Source organism: Rutilus rutilus (genome assembly GCF_951802725.1).
Source record: "Rutilus rutilus genome assembly, chromosome: 8".
NCBI classification, from domain to species: Eukaryota; Metazoa; Chordata; class Actinopteri; order Cypriniformes; family Leuciscidae; genus Rutilus; species Rutilus rutilus.
In genome coordinates, this window is record NC_140222.1 from 39,463,899 (window position 1) to 39,479,106 (window position 15,208).

Genomic DNA, 15,208 nt, shown 5'->3' on the forward strand with positions numbered 1-15,208 from the left:
CTATTATGACTTGTTTTGAAAGGATCTGATGTTAATACTTAGACAAGCAAACCGACCTTGATAGCATGCGATTCATCTGTGTTTTTTGATTAAGGTTGATTAATTGTGACCTGTTTGGAAGAATTGAAAAGCGTTTTAAATATATTCTGTGAATTCATACCATAATCATAACTACAAACTTTGACCGTAAATTAATATTTATATGTTAACATTGATAACAGAATGAATCAGAAAGTTCATAGTGATCTGTTCCTTTTTCTTTTTTTTTTGCCAGAATTCTTTTTTTAAATATTTTTCCTTATTTTATTTTTTTAACTCTACAAATGTATTAGGTTACAGTCTTGATCATATTCATTACTTATGGCTTTCATAAAGGAAAAACGTATGTTGATCTACATCTATATGCTAAAACCCCGATGCATGATTATTAATACTTTACAGTTTTAAATATATATATATATATATATATATATATATATATATATATATTTTTTTTTTTTAAGTGTTCATTAAAGAGTTGACCAATCTCTGAGGTAAATCAGAATATCACAAACTTTCAAATGAAGCAAAAAAAAAAAAAAAGTATCTAACTACAATCCCATTAAGCATTGTGAACAACGTAATATTTTTTTTAAAACGGCAGAAAAACATGAAACTATTTTAGTTGTTTATAATATAAATATTTCCGTTTTTTTTTTTTTTACAATATAGCCTATATGCTTTGTTTATTTATTTAGCGAAATAACCAGATTCGTGTATATATATATATATATATATATATATATATATATATATATATATATATATAAGTATAGGCCTATATATAAATGTAGTTTATATGTGTAGAGTTTATTTGTAACTCGTTTATGGCATTAGCGACATTCGGAGGTCTTTCAGAGAGTGGGCGTGGTCACCGCAGAGCTCCGATTCTGTGATTGGTCTATATTTCTCTGCAGGCTCATGGGTAGTGTAGTTTTTAGCTAATGGTAAACATGGTTTAAAAAATGAAATAACGTGAACTGACTGCTTAAACTGAAGTAGGCCTACATATAATTTATAAACAAGCTCGGAGCTCATGGTACATCTGTCTTTACAGAGTTTATAAGCTGTCGTTCAAAGTTAAGTCCCCTGTGGAGAAAATAAAAGGGATTTATACTTCCGGAGTCTGACTGCGCTGAAAGGCAAACGCTGTGGTGAAACTACCAAATTATTATTATTTACAATAAGCGACAGAACGTTTTAAGAAGTTTTCCATGCAACTCCAGGACAACCTCCTCATTTATATTCAAAAGCTAAACCTGCGCTACTGGGGGTGTTTTTGCATACGGACCTTTTTCATTCAATGACGTCACGTGAAGACCCATTTCTGCTTATGCAGGAGAAAGTGAACAGAGCACGCTCCAGGAGCTCGTTTCTCTCCTTCAGATACAATAATAATACACATTAATAATAACGAGACACATTGTGACACTGCTTGACAAAGTTTGTCTGGACATCTGCAGCAATCAGGTATGCAAAACTCAGCAGCATTTTAAATGCTTTAGCTATATTGATTTATTTATGCAACATGTTGCCTATATTTTAAGACTGTCTATGCTTCACGAATACATAGGCTACTTGCGAGGTTTAAACATAACATGAAGTGTTTACTAGTGACTTTTCCTAAATATTGTGTTCCTACATTGTCAGCATGTTGAGTTGATAAGTGTGTTGATTATTAACTGCTTGGTAAAGAGTTAACCTTTTCCTTTAACCATCTATTTCTCCCACTTTTTCTACAGTCGGATCCCAACCAGAGGCATGTTTGCAATTCGCGGTTTCAATCTTCTGTGCAGAAGATCAACAGTGTCAACATGGAGAAATACAAGTCAGAGTGCTGGGAAAAGGCTGGATATAAGTGGGATTTATCCTCCCATCGCCACTCCATTTACCCAGAGTGAAGATGTGGACTATCAGAGACTTGAAGACAATCTTAAGAAGTACAGCAACTTACCTTTCAGAGGCGAGTTAAAGAGGTTTGCGGTCGTTTGACACGAGCAAAACTACAATACAGCATATCATGTAATTAAATGTTATATGAATATAAAACCTACAACACAGAATATGTGGCATATACAGTAATAATGTAGATGTTGTGTGATTCATCTGTATGCAGGCAATAGTAAACAGATGTTAGTGAACCGTTGCAGGTTAAAGTCCACCTTCAAACCTTTCACAGTGCTCGACCTAGTGGACTTTTTGAAAATGACATGTCAATATTTTTCCTCATCCTAAAGTCAGTTGAAATGTGTTTATTTGACAACTCTTCCACTGGCAGGTCTTGTAGTGCAGGGCTCTAATGGGGAATATCCATACCTGACCGCGGAGGAGAGGGTGGAGGTGGTGAAGAGGGTCAAACAGGCCCTGCCAGAACACAAGCTGGTCATGGCTGGATCTGGCTGTGAATGTAAGTCTCTCTTCTGCCTGTATTTTATATATATATATATATATATATATATATATATATATATAAATCAGGGCTGTATGTTCACTTTTTTGCACATAGCACTGGCGCTACAGAGGTTGAAAGTATGGGTCACGCAATTGTAGCACAAAGATAAAACGGACATTAATGTTCCTTACAAGGCACGCAAAATACAAACATTAACAATAATTTTTTTCAGACAAACATTTGCTTTTTTTGCCTAAAATGGCAGATTGCAGGAAGGCAACAGCTCTTGCTTAACATTAAGTCAATTCTGTTTACATAGGCCAACATCATTAATCACGATCCAAACAACATCCGTCCGTTTTGGTTGAGCACTTGAAAATACCACTTCGTTTTCCTACAAATCATAAGAAAGGTGTACAATTTTATTATAAAATATTAAATTGTTATGATAAAAATCTGTGACGACAATTTCATAATTTTTGTAAGGAAATCTTATATATCCACTGAGAGGAAAAAAAAACCTGTACACTTCTCTACACTGGAGAAAACCGTGTGGATTTACATGTTTACTTTTCCCTATTTTTCCCCAAAATAGAGTGTTGTGAGCATTAATGTCTGTTTCATTCATCCTCCTTGCCAGGGGGCGCCCTCGTGCAGAAAGTCCACAAGTGAGACTCATAGAAGTCATAAAACTTATAAAGGACTTCCTGGAACATCATATGGATAAAGACATCCAGATATAATAACTATATATTATACATACAAAAGACAGTAATTTCAAACACTCGACTGACGTTATGAAGTGAGTCTGGAATGTTTAAATGTTCTCTTTTGTTGCACAACAGGATTGTAAACACTTCTCGTTACAAGTTTGGAGAGATGTTTGGAGAGATGTTTAGAGAGAACTTTGGAGAGATGTTTGGAGAGATGTTTAGAGAGAACTTTGGAGAGATGTTTGGAGACATGTTTGGAGACATGTTTGGAGAGATGTTTGGAGAGATGTTTGGAGAGAAGTTTGGAGAGAAGTTTGGAGACATGTTTGGAGAGATGTTTGGAGACATGTTTGGAGAGATGTTTGGAGAGAAGTTTGGAGAGAAGTTTGGAGAGATGTTTGGAGAGATGTTTGGAGAGATGTTTGGAGAGAACTTTGGAGAGAAGTTTGGAGAGATGTTTGGAGAGAAGTTTGGAGAGAAGTGTGGAGAGATGTTTGGAGAGAAGTTTGGAGAGAAGTTTGGAGAGAAGTTTGGAGAGATGTTTGGAGAGAAGTTTGGAGAGATGTTTGGAGACATGTTTGGAGAGATGTTTGGAGACATGTTTGGAGAGATGTTTGGAGAGATGTTTGGAGAGAAGTTTGGAGAAATGTTTGGAGAGATGTTTGGAGAGAAGTGTGGAGAGATGTTTGGAGAGATGTTTGGAGAGAACTTTGGAGAGATGTTTGGAGAGAAGTTTGGAGAGATGTTTGGAGAGATGTTTGGAGAGAAGTTTGGAGAGATGTTTGGAGAGAAGTTTGGAGAGAAGTTTGGAGACATGTTTGGAGAGAAGTTTGGAGAGATGTTTGGAGAGAAGTTTGGAGAGAAGTGTGGAGAGATGTTTGGAGAGATGTGTGGAGAGATGTTTGGAGAGATGTGTGGAGAGATGTTTGGAGAGAACTTTGGAGAGATGTTTGGAGAGAAGTTTGGAGAGATGTTTGGAGAGAAGTTTGGAGAGATGTTTGGAGAGAAGTTTGGAGAGAAGTTTGGAGACATGTTTGGAGAGAAGTTTGGAGAGATGTTTGGAGAGAAGTTTGGAGAGAAGTGTGGAGAGAAGTGTGGAGAGATGTTTGGAGAGATGTGTGGAGAGATGTTTGGAGAGATGTTTGGAGAATGTTGCTTTTTTCAAATGTGACTCAAACTCGCAGTGCTTTCAGAGATGGAGCATTTACTACCGCTCTGCGCTTTACCATGAATCGCACTTTAAAATGTTGCGGATTCATAATCGCATCGAGCCAAATCGCAATTTTGGCTCAATTTCAGTTTAATCAGACAACAAACTCTCACTTCACACAAACGGCTCTGCCTCACACACATGCAAAACTGAATCACACGTGAGCTACTGTGGCAAATTTATTCATCGCACGGACCAGTTTTTTTGTAGCACATGCTCTGTATATAATACATAAGATTTACACACCAGATGCCAGTAGTTTTGTCCTTCTTTGTCTGTTGTTGTAGCCACCAGAGGCACAATCCTCATGAGCCAGAGAATGGCTGAGGCCGGGGCTGATTGTTTGTTAGTGGTAACACCTTGTTTTTACCGAGGTCGGATGGACAGCCAAGCTCTTATAAACCACTACACCAAGGTAAGTCTTGAGTAACTGTTTTTCATTCCATTCAGTTGATAATATGGACTGTATAAACTGGAGAGAATATTTTCATGAATAATTATCTATTTAATCAAGGACCGTTCTCTCCGTCGTGATCAAATGAAGCCATGGACATTATGCATATCTTTTTTGCGCTCATTTGCATTTTACTTAGTTCAGTTGTGGCTGAGCTTCACACTCCGTCTTATTAAAATGCATTGTTGCTTCTCTCTTTCCCGAGGTGGCAGATTCCAGTTCAGTGCCGGTTGTGTTGTACAGTGTTCCAGCAAACACTGGTCTGGACCTGCCAGTGGACGCAGTCATACAACTCTCACAGCACCCGAATATTGTCGGCCTCAAAGATAGTGCTGGTGATGTAAGAGCTACCATTAGACAGATTTAGTATAGTAATATATATATTTTCTAGCCTGGGAAAACCCAGACAACTTCCGGCAAACTTGCTCTGCAAGTAGTCTGGCAAAGAGCTCATTCAAACCCATTTCTAATCCGTCGAAATCGCGGCACCAATCAGAAACGTTGGGGCGGGCTTTACACGATGACGATCGCTCTGATTGGTTTTAGGTCTATCCAATTGCGCCCAGAGGCATTTGAGCGACGTCCATTGGTGAAGCGCACCAACTTTTAATTGCATTATTATATTCAGATTGCAAACACATGAAGACAGTCTCCATGAAAGACCCACTGGCAGATGAACGTGCTACTACATTTCTCTCCGAAACAGTAGGAAATTAAATTAGATTTAATAGAGGATTTTAACTGTGACAAGATGATTGACAGGGCAGTTTACGTGACAGGATGCACGCGACAGATCCGTCCGATAAAGATGTCGAAGTAGTATGTCCCAAAGCTTGCGCCTACTTTTTTGCTACACATTCAAAAGTAAATACCTTTTCTTCACAAAAAGGGTACATACTTTTATGGCGTAGTGTAACTTAGGCGAGTTGGGACGCAGGATATGGCTTTACACGATGACGATCGCTCTGATTGGTTTTAGGTCTATCCAATTGCGCCCAGAGGCATTTGAGCGAGGTCCGTTGGTGACGCCCCTTTGGAAATGAGTTATTAATGAAGCTTTGCCAGACCATAACTCAGTTACTACTGAGAATGGTCTGGTTTTAACCAGGCTATATATTTTCCTTAATAATAATAATAATAATGTATAATTAACATTTCAGTTGATTAGCTGTATAACATTTCAGTTGAGAGCTATATATATATATACAGTATATATATATATATATATATATATATATATATATATATATATATATGTTATACACTCAGACCAGTGCTGGGTAGTAACTGATTACATGTAATCTGAATTACATAATCAGATTCCAAAAATTAAATACTTGTAATTAGATTACATTACATTTTAAAATACTTGTAATCAGACTACAGTTCATTTTTTTTATTGATTACATGTTATTTTCACAATGGCAGTAAATTATTAATAATTCATTTATTCTTCCAACTACTTCCTTTTTATCTTTTAAATGTTCCGTTCTAAAACGTCCACTGCTTATATCAGTTCAGAAGGTTTTACAGGTGTGTGGAATCACACACACACACACCGTCAGACACTGGTCATGTGACTATCACTGAAAACTGAGACCCACAGCATTTGATCACAGAAAACAAGTGTTTTCTCAACATTGCAACAGTGCATATCTAATCAGCTCCTGACAAACACATTCATTACATGCAATAATGCAATGCAATAATAAAATTAAGTCAATAATAATAAATAAAATGAAGTTCATGGTTCTCTGATTTCGGTTAATGGACAGATGACACGCAGGTAAACAAAAACAATTCATTTTGATTGTTTTTATTTTGAAATTATTTATTTTAATTAAAAAAAAAATTATGATTTAATTACTTAATAGCTTTTCATTAAACTCACAAACCCTCTGCAGTTCCACCACAAACCCCAGTCTGTAATAATAATAGTAACCCTGATGTGTGTACTGTGTATAATTAATTTTGTATATATAAATACACACACATGCATGTATATATTTAAGAAAAATATTTATATCTAAAATAAAATATTTATATATAAATATATACAGTATATGTATGCAAATATTTCTTAAATATATACATGCATGTGTGTGTATTTATATACCGTATACAAAATAATTATAGACAGTACACACACATATATTATGTAAACACAAACTTTTATTTTGGATTAATCTTTTCACAGCCCTACAAAGAATGGAATATATTTTCTTTCTCTTTGTATTTTATAAAGTACAAGTTTATAATCAAATCAGTGTGAAACAAATCAGTTAAAAAAGTAATCCAATATAATCCGATTATAATACCTTAAATGTTTAATATAATGGATTATGTTACTAACTACAATTTTCGTAATGTAATTTGTAATCAGTAAACGACTAAGCAATCGACCCAGCACTGTCTCGGACATAAGTGACAGGAACCAAAATTACATGGAAAGAAACTGGACTCTCTCTCTTCGTCACTGGGAGTGTGTTCATTTCTCACAGATGCTCCAGTGTTATTTTTTGACTTGAGTTGACAGAGTAATCACAGTATTCAAAGTTAAATGTTTTTGTGCCATTCTTAATTGCCCTCGCCTCTAACCACTCTAAATACTGTGTAGCAGTTCTGTTCACGATCTCCCTTATTTTACAGTCTTCTATCACCTTAAAACACATTAATCTCTGATAATTGATAGATCACCAGAATAGCTCTGATCGTGCAGAAGACCAGATCTCAGGGTTTCCAGGTGCTTGCGGGATCAGCGGGTTTCCTCATGGCTGCGTACGCTGTAGGTGAGAATGACTTCCTTATCATCTTTACACAAAGTATTAATACTCTTATAAACAATATACTTGGATGCACCCTTTCATAAAATATGTATGTATAAATGTATGTATGTTGAAAAAAATTATCAGAAATTAATTGCAAAACGTACTACAGCTGTATAAACTTGCAGTTGTACTTCACTTTCACTTTACAGTAGGCGACTGAGAATGGTGGGAAATTTTGTGTAGATCTGTTTAGTCACAATGGAATTATTTGTATTATTATTATTATTTTAGGTTAATTATGACCTGTTTTTGACATTGCACATTGCACAACTGATTAATATGTACTGTTTGTCTACACAAATCGGTGAAAATTCATCATAATGTACAGGTAGTACGTGTTGAACATGTCGTACAATTTGCTACCGTAATAAAAAAACGAATTATGCAAATTCGGTCACCATCCACCTTGAAGGGTTGATTGATCCATGTACATTCACAGAACATGACAATGGAGTGACAGTACAAATAGGGTCCTTAATAGAAACATATCAGTCATAATACAATATCCACTGCATTTTTCTCATAATGGCAAGGTTTGATAACTTCCACGGAGACTAAACTATGGTTAATCACATGTCAGCTTGTGGGAGAGCGTCTGGAGTCTGTCAATTAATCAACACAATCAAAGTGGCTTTAATGTCTGTCAGAAAGCCTGGCGAGGCCTGGGCGATTATAATGTGCATGGGTGGTGTCGGCCCGTCAATCAAGCTGTTGTTTATGTTGGAGTGCTCTATACGGTGTCAATCAGATTGTAGAGGGAAAGTAGTAGGGGTATTGAATTGCGAAATATTTTTCACTTGGACATTTTCGGGCTGTATTTGTTGCATGCATGTTACTAATGTGGTTAAAAGGGACCAATTATGCTAAATTCACTTTTACATGGTGTTTGAACATGTTTGTCGGCAGTGTGTGTCCACCCACTCCTTTTTTTTTAATCCCTTAAATCATAATTCGTGTCTCAGAACAAGCCGTTTGCAGTTTCTATGCGATGTCACATTGCACAGGCCCCGCCCACTACTGCTGACAGGCTCCGCCCTATTAGCTTAGCTCCTCCCCTCAGTGATCTGAACACAGTCCGCCATGTTTATCTCCTCGCCAGAGCATTAACAGCAGCATTCAAGCAAGAAATATATTCTTATTAAAGCTACTAATGTTATTCATTTGATTCATATTAACAGCATATATAGCATTAAATACTGTATATTACGCTGCTTTCACTTTAATACGCAGATCTAATATATACATGCGATTTCTTTCCCTGCTGTTTATGTTCACAGACATAATGACTGTGTTTTTGACAATTTAAGCGCAAAAAGACGTGAAAGTGAACTTAGTTTAATACGGGACGCGCCGTCTGACATGATGTGTTCGGATGTGTTCGCTCAGAAAACCATACATCAGAAGTTAAGATTGATATGGCTTTAAAATACACACAGATATTAAACTTTCATGATGATGAAGAACTGCAATGTCACGTGAGACTGACCTCGATAGAGATGATAATCAAAGATGTTTTAGTTTTGGCAGAGTATCTGAGGCACGAGCTGTAAAGGCTCCGCCCTCTTCTGGAAAGTGGGAGGGGAGCAGCAGCTCATTTGCATTTAAAGATACATGCACAAAAAAACAGCATATTTTTGCTTTAACTCAAAAATGGCCATTTGCAACATGTTATAATAAATGATCATGGTAACACTTTATTTTACAGTGTCCTTGTTACATATGTTACATGTACTTACCATAGTAATAACAGTAAATCATGCATAATTACATGCAACTAACCCTCGACCAAACCCTAATCCTACCCTAACCCTATAGTAAGTGCATGTAGTTGCTTAATATTACTCAGTACTTAAATATATAATGACACTGTAACAATGACACCCTTAAAATAAAGTGTAACCATGATCTGTTTGGTATTTTGAGCTGAAAATGATATTACATCTTGTAAACAGAGGCATAATAGGGTCTCCTTTAAAGGCCGATTTCTCTCTGTTTGTTGCAGGGGCCGTGGGAGGCGTGTGCGCCCTGGCGAATGTCCTGGGTCAACAGGTGTGTGATCTAGCACAGCTGTGTGTTTCAGGACGCTGGGACGAGGCCAGAGAGCTCCAGTATCGCCTCATCGAACCCAACACAGCAGTGAGCATCACATCGCCATGGCAACGCCGCACATTTATACCACAGATACATTTACTGCCATACAGGCATGATAAACATTGGAAGTAAACCCTTCCCCCAAGAGCTGTTGAGCTTTACTTCAAAGGCCAAGAGAAGGATTTGCACTATGGTGCAAGTGCGCTTTTTAAAAAAGAACATAATTGGCTGGGTCCATAGGGTTTGATCAGAATGAGCAGACTCTGAATGATGTCTTTGACCTTGTTTAAAAGAGAACCTATGATTGATTTTGACTGTATTCATTAAAGCACAATGTCTCCCTCTGGTTTTTCTAGGTAACTCGACAGTACGGCGTTCCAGCTTTGAAACAAGCATTGGAGTGGTTTGGATATCATGGTGGCGCGTGCCGGTCCCCTTTACAGCCGCTGTCAAAGGCAGATTTAGCTCGGCTTCAACTGAGTTTCTCCTCCAACGGATGGCTGTAGAGAGTAGAGAGGGCAACAGAATCAAAGTGTTTCAGTAAACCCAATGTTTAATTATTCTTTTTGTGATATCATTCATTTAAACTAATGGTTCTCATGAGATTTTCCCTTTCAAGAAATTTCCATTCCGGATGTTTTATGTTGCGTGCTTATTATAAACAAAACTGTTCATTCAGTTTTTGCAAAGTTTCAGTGTTTTAATTATTATTTTCCTGCATCACAGTATTGTTTTGCATATTTTGAAAGTACAATATTTGTATTCATCCGCCTATTCTTCCAAACCTACTCTCTGTAGGATCACGAGACAATATTAGTATATAATTTTTTTTTTTTAATTAAAACAATATTTTCAGTACTTTCAAAACTTTTAAATACAATATCTGTGAAACGAAACGAGTTTAATTTGTGATTTAATAATGAACCAGAGGGTTCAGTTTCATGTGTGACCACAAGTGGGCGCTCTTCACCACCAAGCGGCGTTTAAGTTGTCTGATGAGGCGCAAACCTGTATTTTTTTAAAGATTTAAAGGATGAAAAGCATTGGTATACAAGTCATGCATCTCTAAATGGTAGATTGTTGGAGGATGAGAGAGAGAGAGAAAAAAAAATTGCTTCTGACTCTTGCTGGGAGCAAAATGACAAGAAACTCTAGACAGAGAGCAGTCATTATCCTCTCTCTTCACCTCATTCTCAGTCTATTTAGAGAGCTGTTGCTCTGACATTTCAGATTTTCTTCTTGTCTGACTGTCCTTGTTGCCAAACCTTGTGTGAACTATTCTTTTCTTCTCACATCTCCACAACCATTTCTACAGCACGGGTCCTCACCCAAAGGCGATGCGTCGACCTCGAGACAACACCAACACGTTGCCCTCTCAGTCATTAATGCAGTGGTAATGAAGAAAGATGTTTTAAAGGTATTCATATCATTCTTCATCCTCCTGACCCGTCTGTGTCTGCTGTGCTTTCAGCCCGAACCCTTCGCGCTCCTCTACTGAGCCGAGTTGCACACGATATACTAGTTCCTCAGGCTAAGCCTCGTTTCTTCTGACAATCTCTAACATTTAGAGCGTTAATTAAACTTGAACCCAAGTTTGCAAATATGTTGTATATTTCCATTCTAAGTTTTGGGAGTAAAACGTTTATTTAAACAGCGCTTTCAGGCACATGACCATGACTTTTCACAATTCACAATTGGTTCGATTGCCTGGTCCGAAATCTGAGTTGTAATGTATATTGTAATTATAATTTAAATCGGACTGCTTTTCAAATTGTATTTCATAAACCAACATCTAGGAAACCGGTTTCAAATCAAAATATGACTTTCTGTTACAAAACAGGGCATTGATTTCACCGTATCAATCACACACAATCATGTTTATCAGGTGTGAATAGGGAAAGAAATTATACATCAATATTCCTATGAAATATTAGATGATATTATTAAAATTTTGCCTTTGCCTAAACTTCTTTCATTGCATGTTGCCCCAAGAACACATTAATATACAAATTAGATACAGTGTATCGATACATTGCGTTGAATGGGAATATTCATTTATGGATATTTTACTCACATATTGCATAAAGAAAAATGGTGTATCAATTCATTCCATTATATTATTCGTAACATACTTGAGGATCATCTTTATGCAAATTTTGGTTAAAAAAAAAATCCTTAAACCCAAAAATTGATTGGTGAAAAGTGCTATCCATAAGGTGTGCTCACATTAGCTAAATATAATTGAATTTCAAACAAAGCAGCTTTCTATGGAAACTGAATAAATCATTTAAAAAAAAAAATTTCTCTCAGAATCGTGTGATTATAAACTCACAATTCTGAGAAATAAAGTCAGTCTTTTTCACAGAATTTGACTTTTTAACACACAATTGCGAGAAAAAAAGTCAGAATTGTGAGAAAATGTCAGAATTGCAAGATATCTCACAAAAACAAAAAAAATCAGGATGGTTTGATAAAAAGTTGCAGTTATCTTTTAATTATTTTTATAAATTTTTGGGGGCATAAACAAGCTTCCATACCTTTGTTTTTTCCTCTGTGTCAAATTCTGCATGTGGTAATCTCTTTGTCCTCAAGCAACATTCCCAATCACGTGGATTCCTATTGAAATGACTGGACTTCGCCTGCCAAAATTCGCTGAACGACAGTAAAATGGGACCACACCTTTATTGGTTGGCCAGTTTTATTTGCAGTGCTAGAGGAAAAGAATAGCATACAAACACCTCAACGATGAACGAACGATTGTGTCGGTCAAATAGATGCGTTACCTGCCGCTCATTCAAATGAAGATGTGAATTGCACCAAAAAATGGTCTTTGTAGGCCTCAACAATCAGACTCAAACCCGGTCTTATGTTGAAGTTGTGTTTCCCCTTAGGTTACTGCTAGGGTTAGGGTTAGACAGTTAGACAGACACAACTCCCCACGAGCACATCAGCCATATTTCGAGTAATGTAGAGTTATGATAGTGATGCATTACGATGATATAATTGTCTAAAATGTTGGCTAGACTACACATTTGAAACTATAGTGTCATATTGCTTGTTGAAGAAATTATTTCAAAATGTAAAATTAACTTTTTGTCTTGTTTTTCTCATCAATTCCAGAGCAAATCCTTGGCCGTTCCTACTGTCATTAATTTCAGTACACATTTAGTATTTCTGATCGATGTCTTTCCAATAATATTGGGGGGAAAAGCTCCACCTTTCTTTCTTTTAATGCCTCGAGGGAAAGTCATGCAACTCCGCTTCCATACTCGTATCCTTTGGTCAGAAATGTAAAGCTGCCAAAGATTTAACTGAAAAATGAGGGGAAATATAATGTGCAAAATGTGTCAAAACACATCTTGGTTTCGATCTATCAAAAAAATATATATAAAATAACTCTAAACTCCTAATAAAAAAAATAAAAAAACATTTAAGTACAGTACAAATCCATTATCATATTTACTGGCATGTCGCTTGAGACTAACTGGAATAGATATTATAATTAAACTTTATTTGGAGTACTTCTTTATTGCACATTTCTTAATATTAAGCCTAAAATGTGTTTTAATATCATTATTAGTAAGGATAGCATGATGATCACTGTATAATATCAGTCTTTAAATGCAAGTTATTTAAAGCAAGTATTCCAATAGTTCCATTTTAGCACAATCAGATATGTTTATCTTTAAATATCTTTATAAATATCTGTAGTTGGACCTCAGCACTAATGAAACAAATAAAGTGCATTAAGTATAACAGTGGTTGTTCCAATTTAGCAGACTTCAAGTTTATCAATTTAGAAAACCAAAAGTTTTTTTTTTTTTTATTAAGTACATAAATATGTAAATGCATTTGTTGTATACTTAGCATGAAATGAATGAATTTCAAATACATATTGGTATTTTTAACTAGGGGATAGAATTGGCAATATATATGTTCAGTCCCTGAACAAAGAATATATTTCCGAACACATTTTGAATGCCAGGTAAAGCCTGAACAGTTCTGAATATTTCAATATTTTGCCATGGCAACAGGCCCTACGCTTGGAACAGGCTAAACTGTTGCAGCACTTCACATACTGCCGCATTGCAAGGTGATGCAAATTCAGGCGACTACAATGTCCCTATGTCAACAGAGCAGTTGGTGAGGTTAAAGTCCATTTTAAACACGACCTGAAGCAAGTTTTTGTGATGATAGGAAGATGTAAATGGGCTTAGGAAGGCATATGGACATCAAGTGAAATTTTAAAGAGATTCACTCGAGTTATGTGCAGACGTATAATTATCCATACAATTATGAAGCAAAACAAACTTTCAGTATCATTACTGGTAATGTCTTTCTATTGTATTTGCTTATGTCTTAAAATATCATTGTACTTTACAAAGGTCTTAAAGGCTTAAAATCAGTCATCCTTCATATACAAAATAAAGTTTCCAAAAAACTTTTGAAATAAAAATATCACTCTCTGCTCTTAAGTTGTCTAATTAGAAGGTTGGTGTATATTAGTTAAGTTCTCATTTTGTTTTCTTTCTTTTTTTATTAAAAATGTTCGCTTGTATAGTTATCTTAAGTTTATATATTAGGATATGGTTTTTATATAATACTGTCTAATATGGTCACTAAGCTTTAGTTACCAACCAAGACTTGAAATACCTCCGTCAGCCAAAGCGTCTTGCACTGGACGCTAATTAATTAACGAATGATTTACCTAATTAGGCATTTAGCGGATGCTTTTATCCATAGTGACACTGAACAAAACAGTTACTACAGGAAGAGTCTCCCTGGAGCAACCTGGGGTTAAGTGCCTTGCTCAGTGGTGCAGTGCTTACTGGATCAGCCTTGAGGAGTTTGAACCTACAAGCCTTTCAGATACCAACCCAGAGATTTAACTACTACTAGGCCACAGCACGCACATTCATCAAACACAATGGCCCATGGACACACTGGAGTAAACATTATTATCCACCTGTTAAACCACCAGAGCTGTTTATTTCTGTCAAAACTGGCATCATTGTTTCTTGATGGCTTATTTTAGCCTGGGAAAACCCAGACAAACTTCCGGCAAATTTAGATTTGCTCTGCAAGTAGTCTGGCAAAGAGCCCATTCAAGCCAATTTCTAATCCGTCCAAATCGAGGCACCAATCAGAAACGTTGGAGCGGGCTTTACACGATGACGATTGGCTCTGATTGGTTTTAGGTCTATCCAATTGCGCCCAGAGGCATTTGAGCGACGTCCATTGGTGAAGCGAAGCGCACCAACTTTTAAATGCATTATTATATTCAGATTGCAAACACATGAGGACAGTCTCCATGAAAGACCCACTGGCAGATGAACGTGCTACTACATTTCTCTCCGAAACGGTAGGAAATTAAATTAGATTTAATAGAGGATTTTAACTGTGACAAGATGATTGACAGGGCAGTTTACGTGACAGGACGCACGTGACAGATCCGTCCGATAAAGATGACGAAGTAGTATG

General features: G+C 36.4%; 1 protein-coding gene across 1 annotated transcript; it reads left to right on the forward strand.

Annotated features, from left to right (window-relative positions):
- Positions 1-982: 982 nt before the first annotated feature.
- On the forward strand, positions 983-10,419 carry hoga1 (4-hydroxy-2-oxoglutarate aldolase 1). The gene is made up of 8 exons (XM_084416160.1): positions 983-1,509; positions 1,782-2,002; positions 2,318-2,446; positions 4,642-4,769; positions 5,014-5,148; positions 7,501-7,597; positions 9,639-9,772; positions 10,084-10,419. The coding sequence occupies exons 2-8, from the start codon at positions 1,801-1,803 to the stop codon at positions 10,231-10,233; spliced, it is 975 nt and encodes a 324-aa protein (XP_084272286.1). The 5' UTR covers positions 983-1,509; positions 1,782-1,800; the 3' UTR covers positions 10,234-10,419.
- Positions 10,420-15,208: the final 4,789 nt, after the last annotated feature.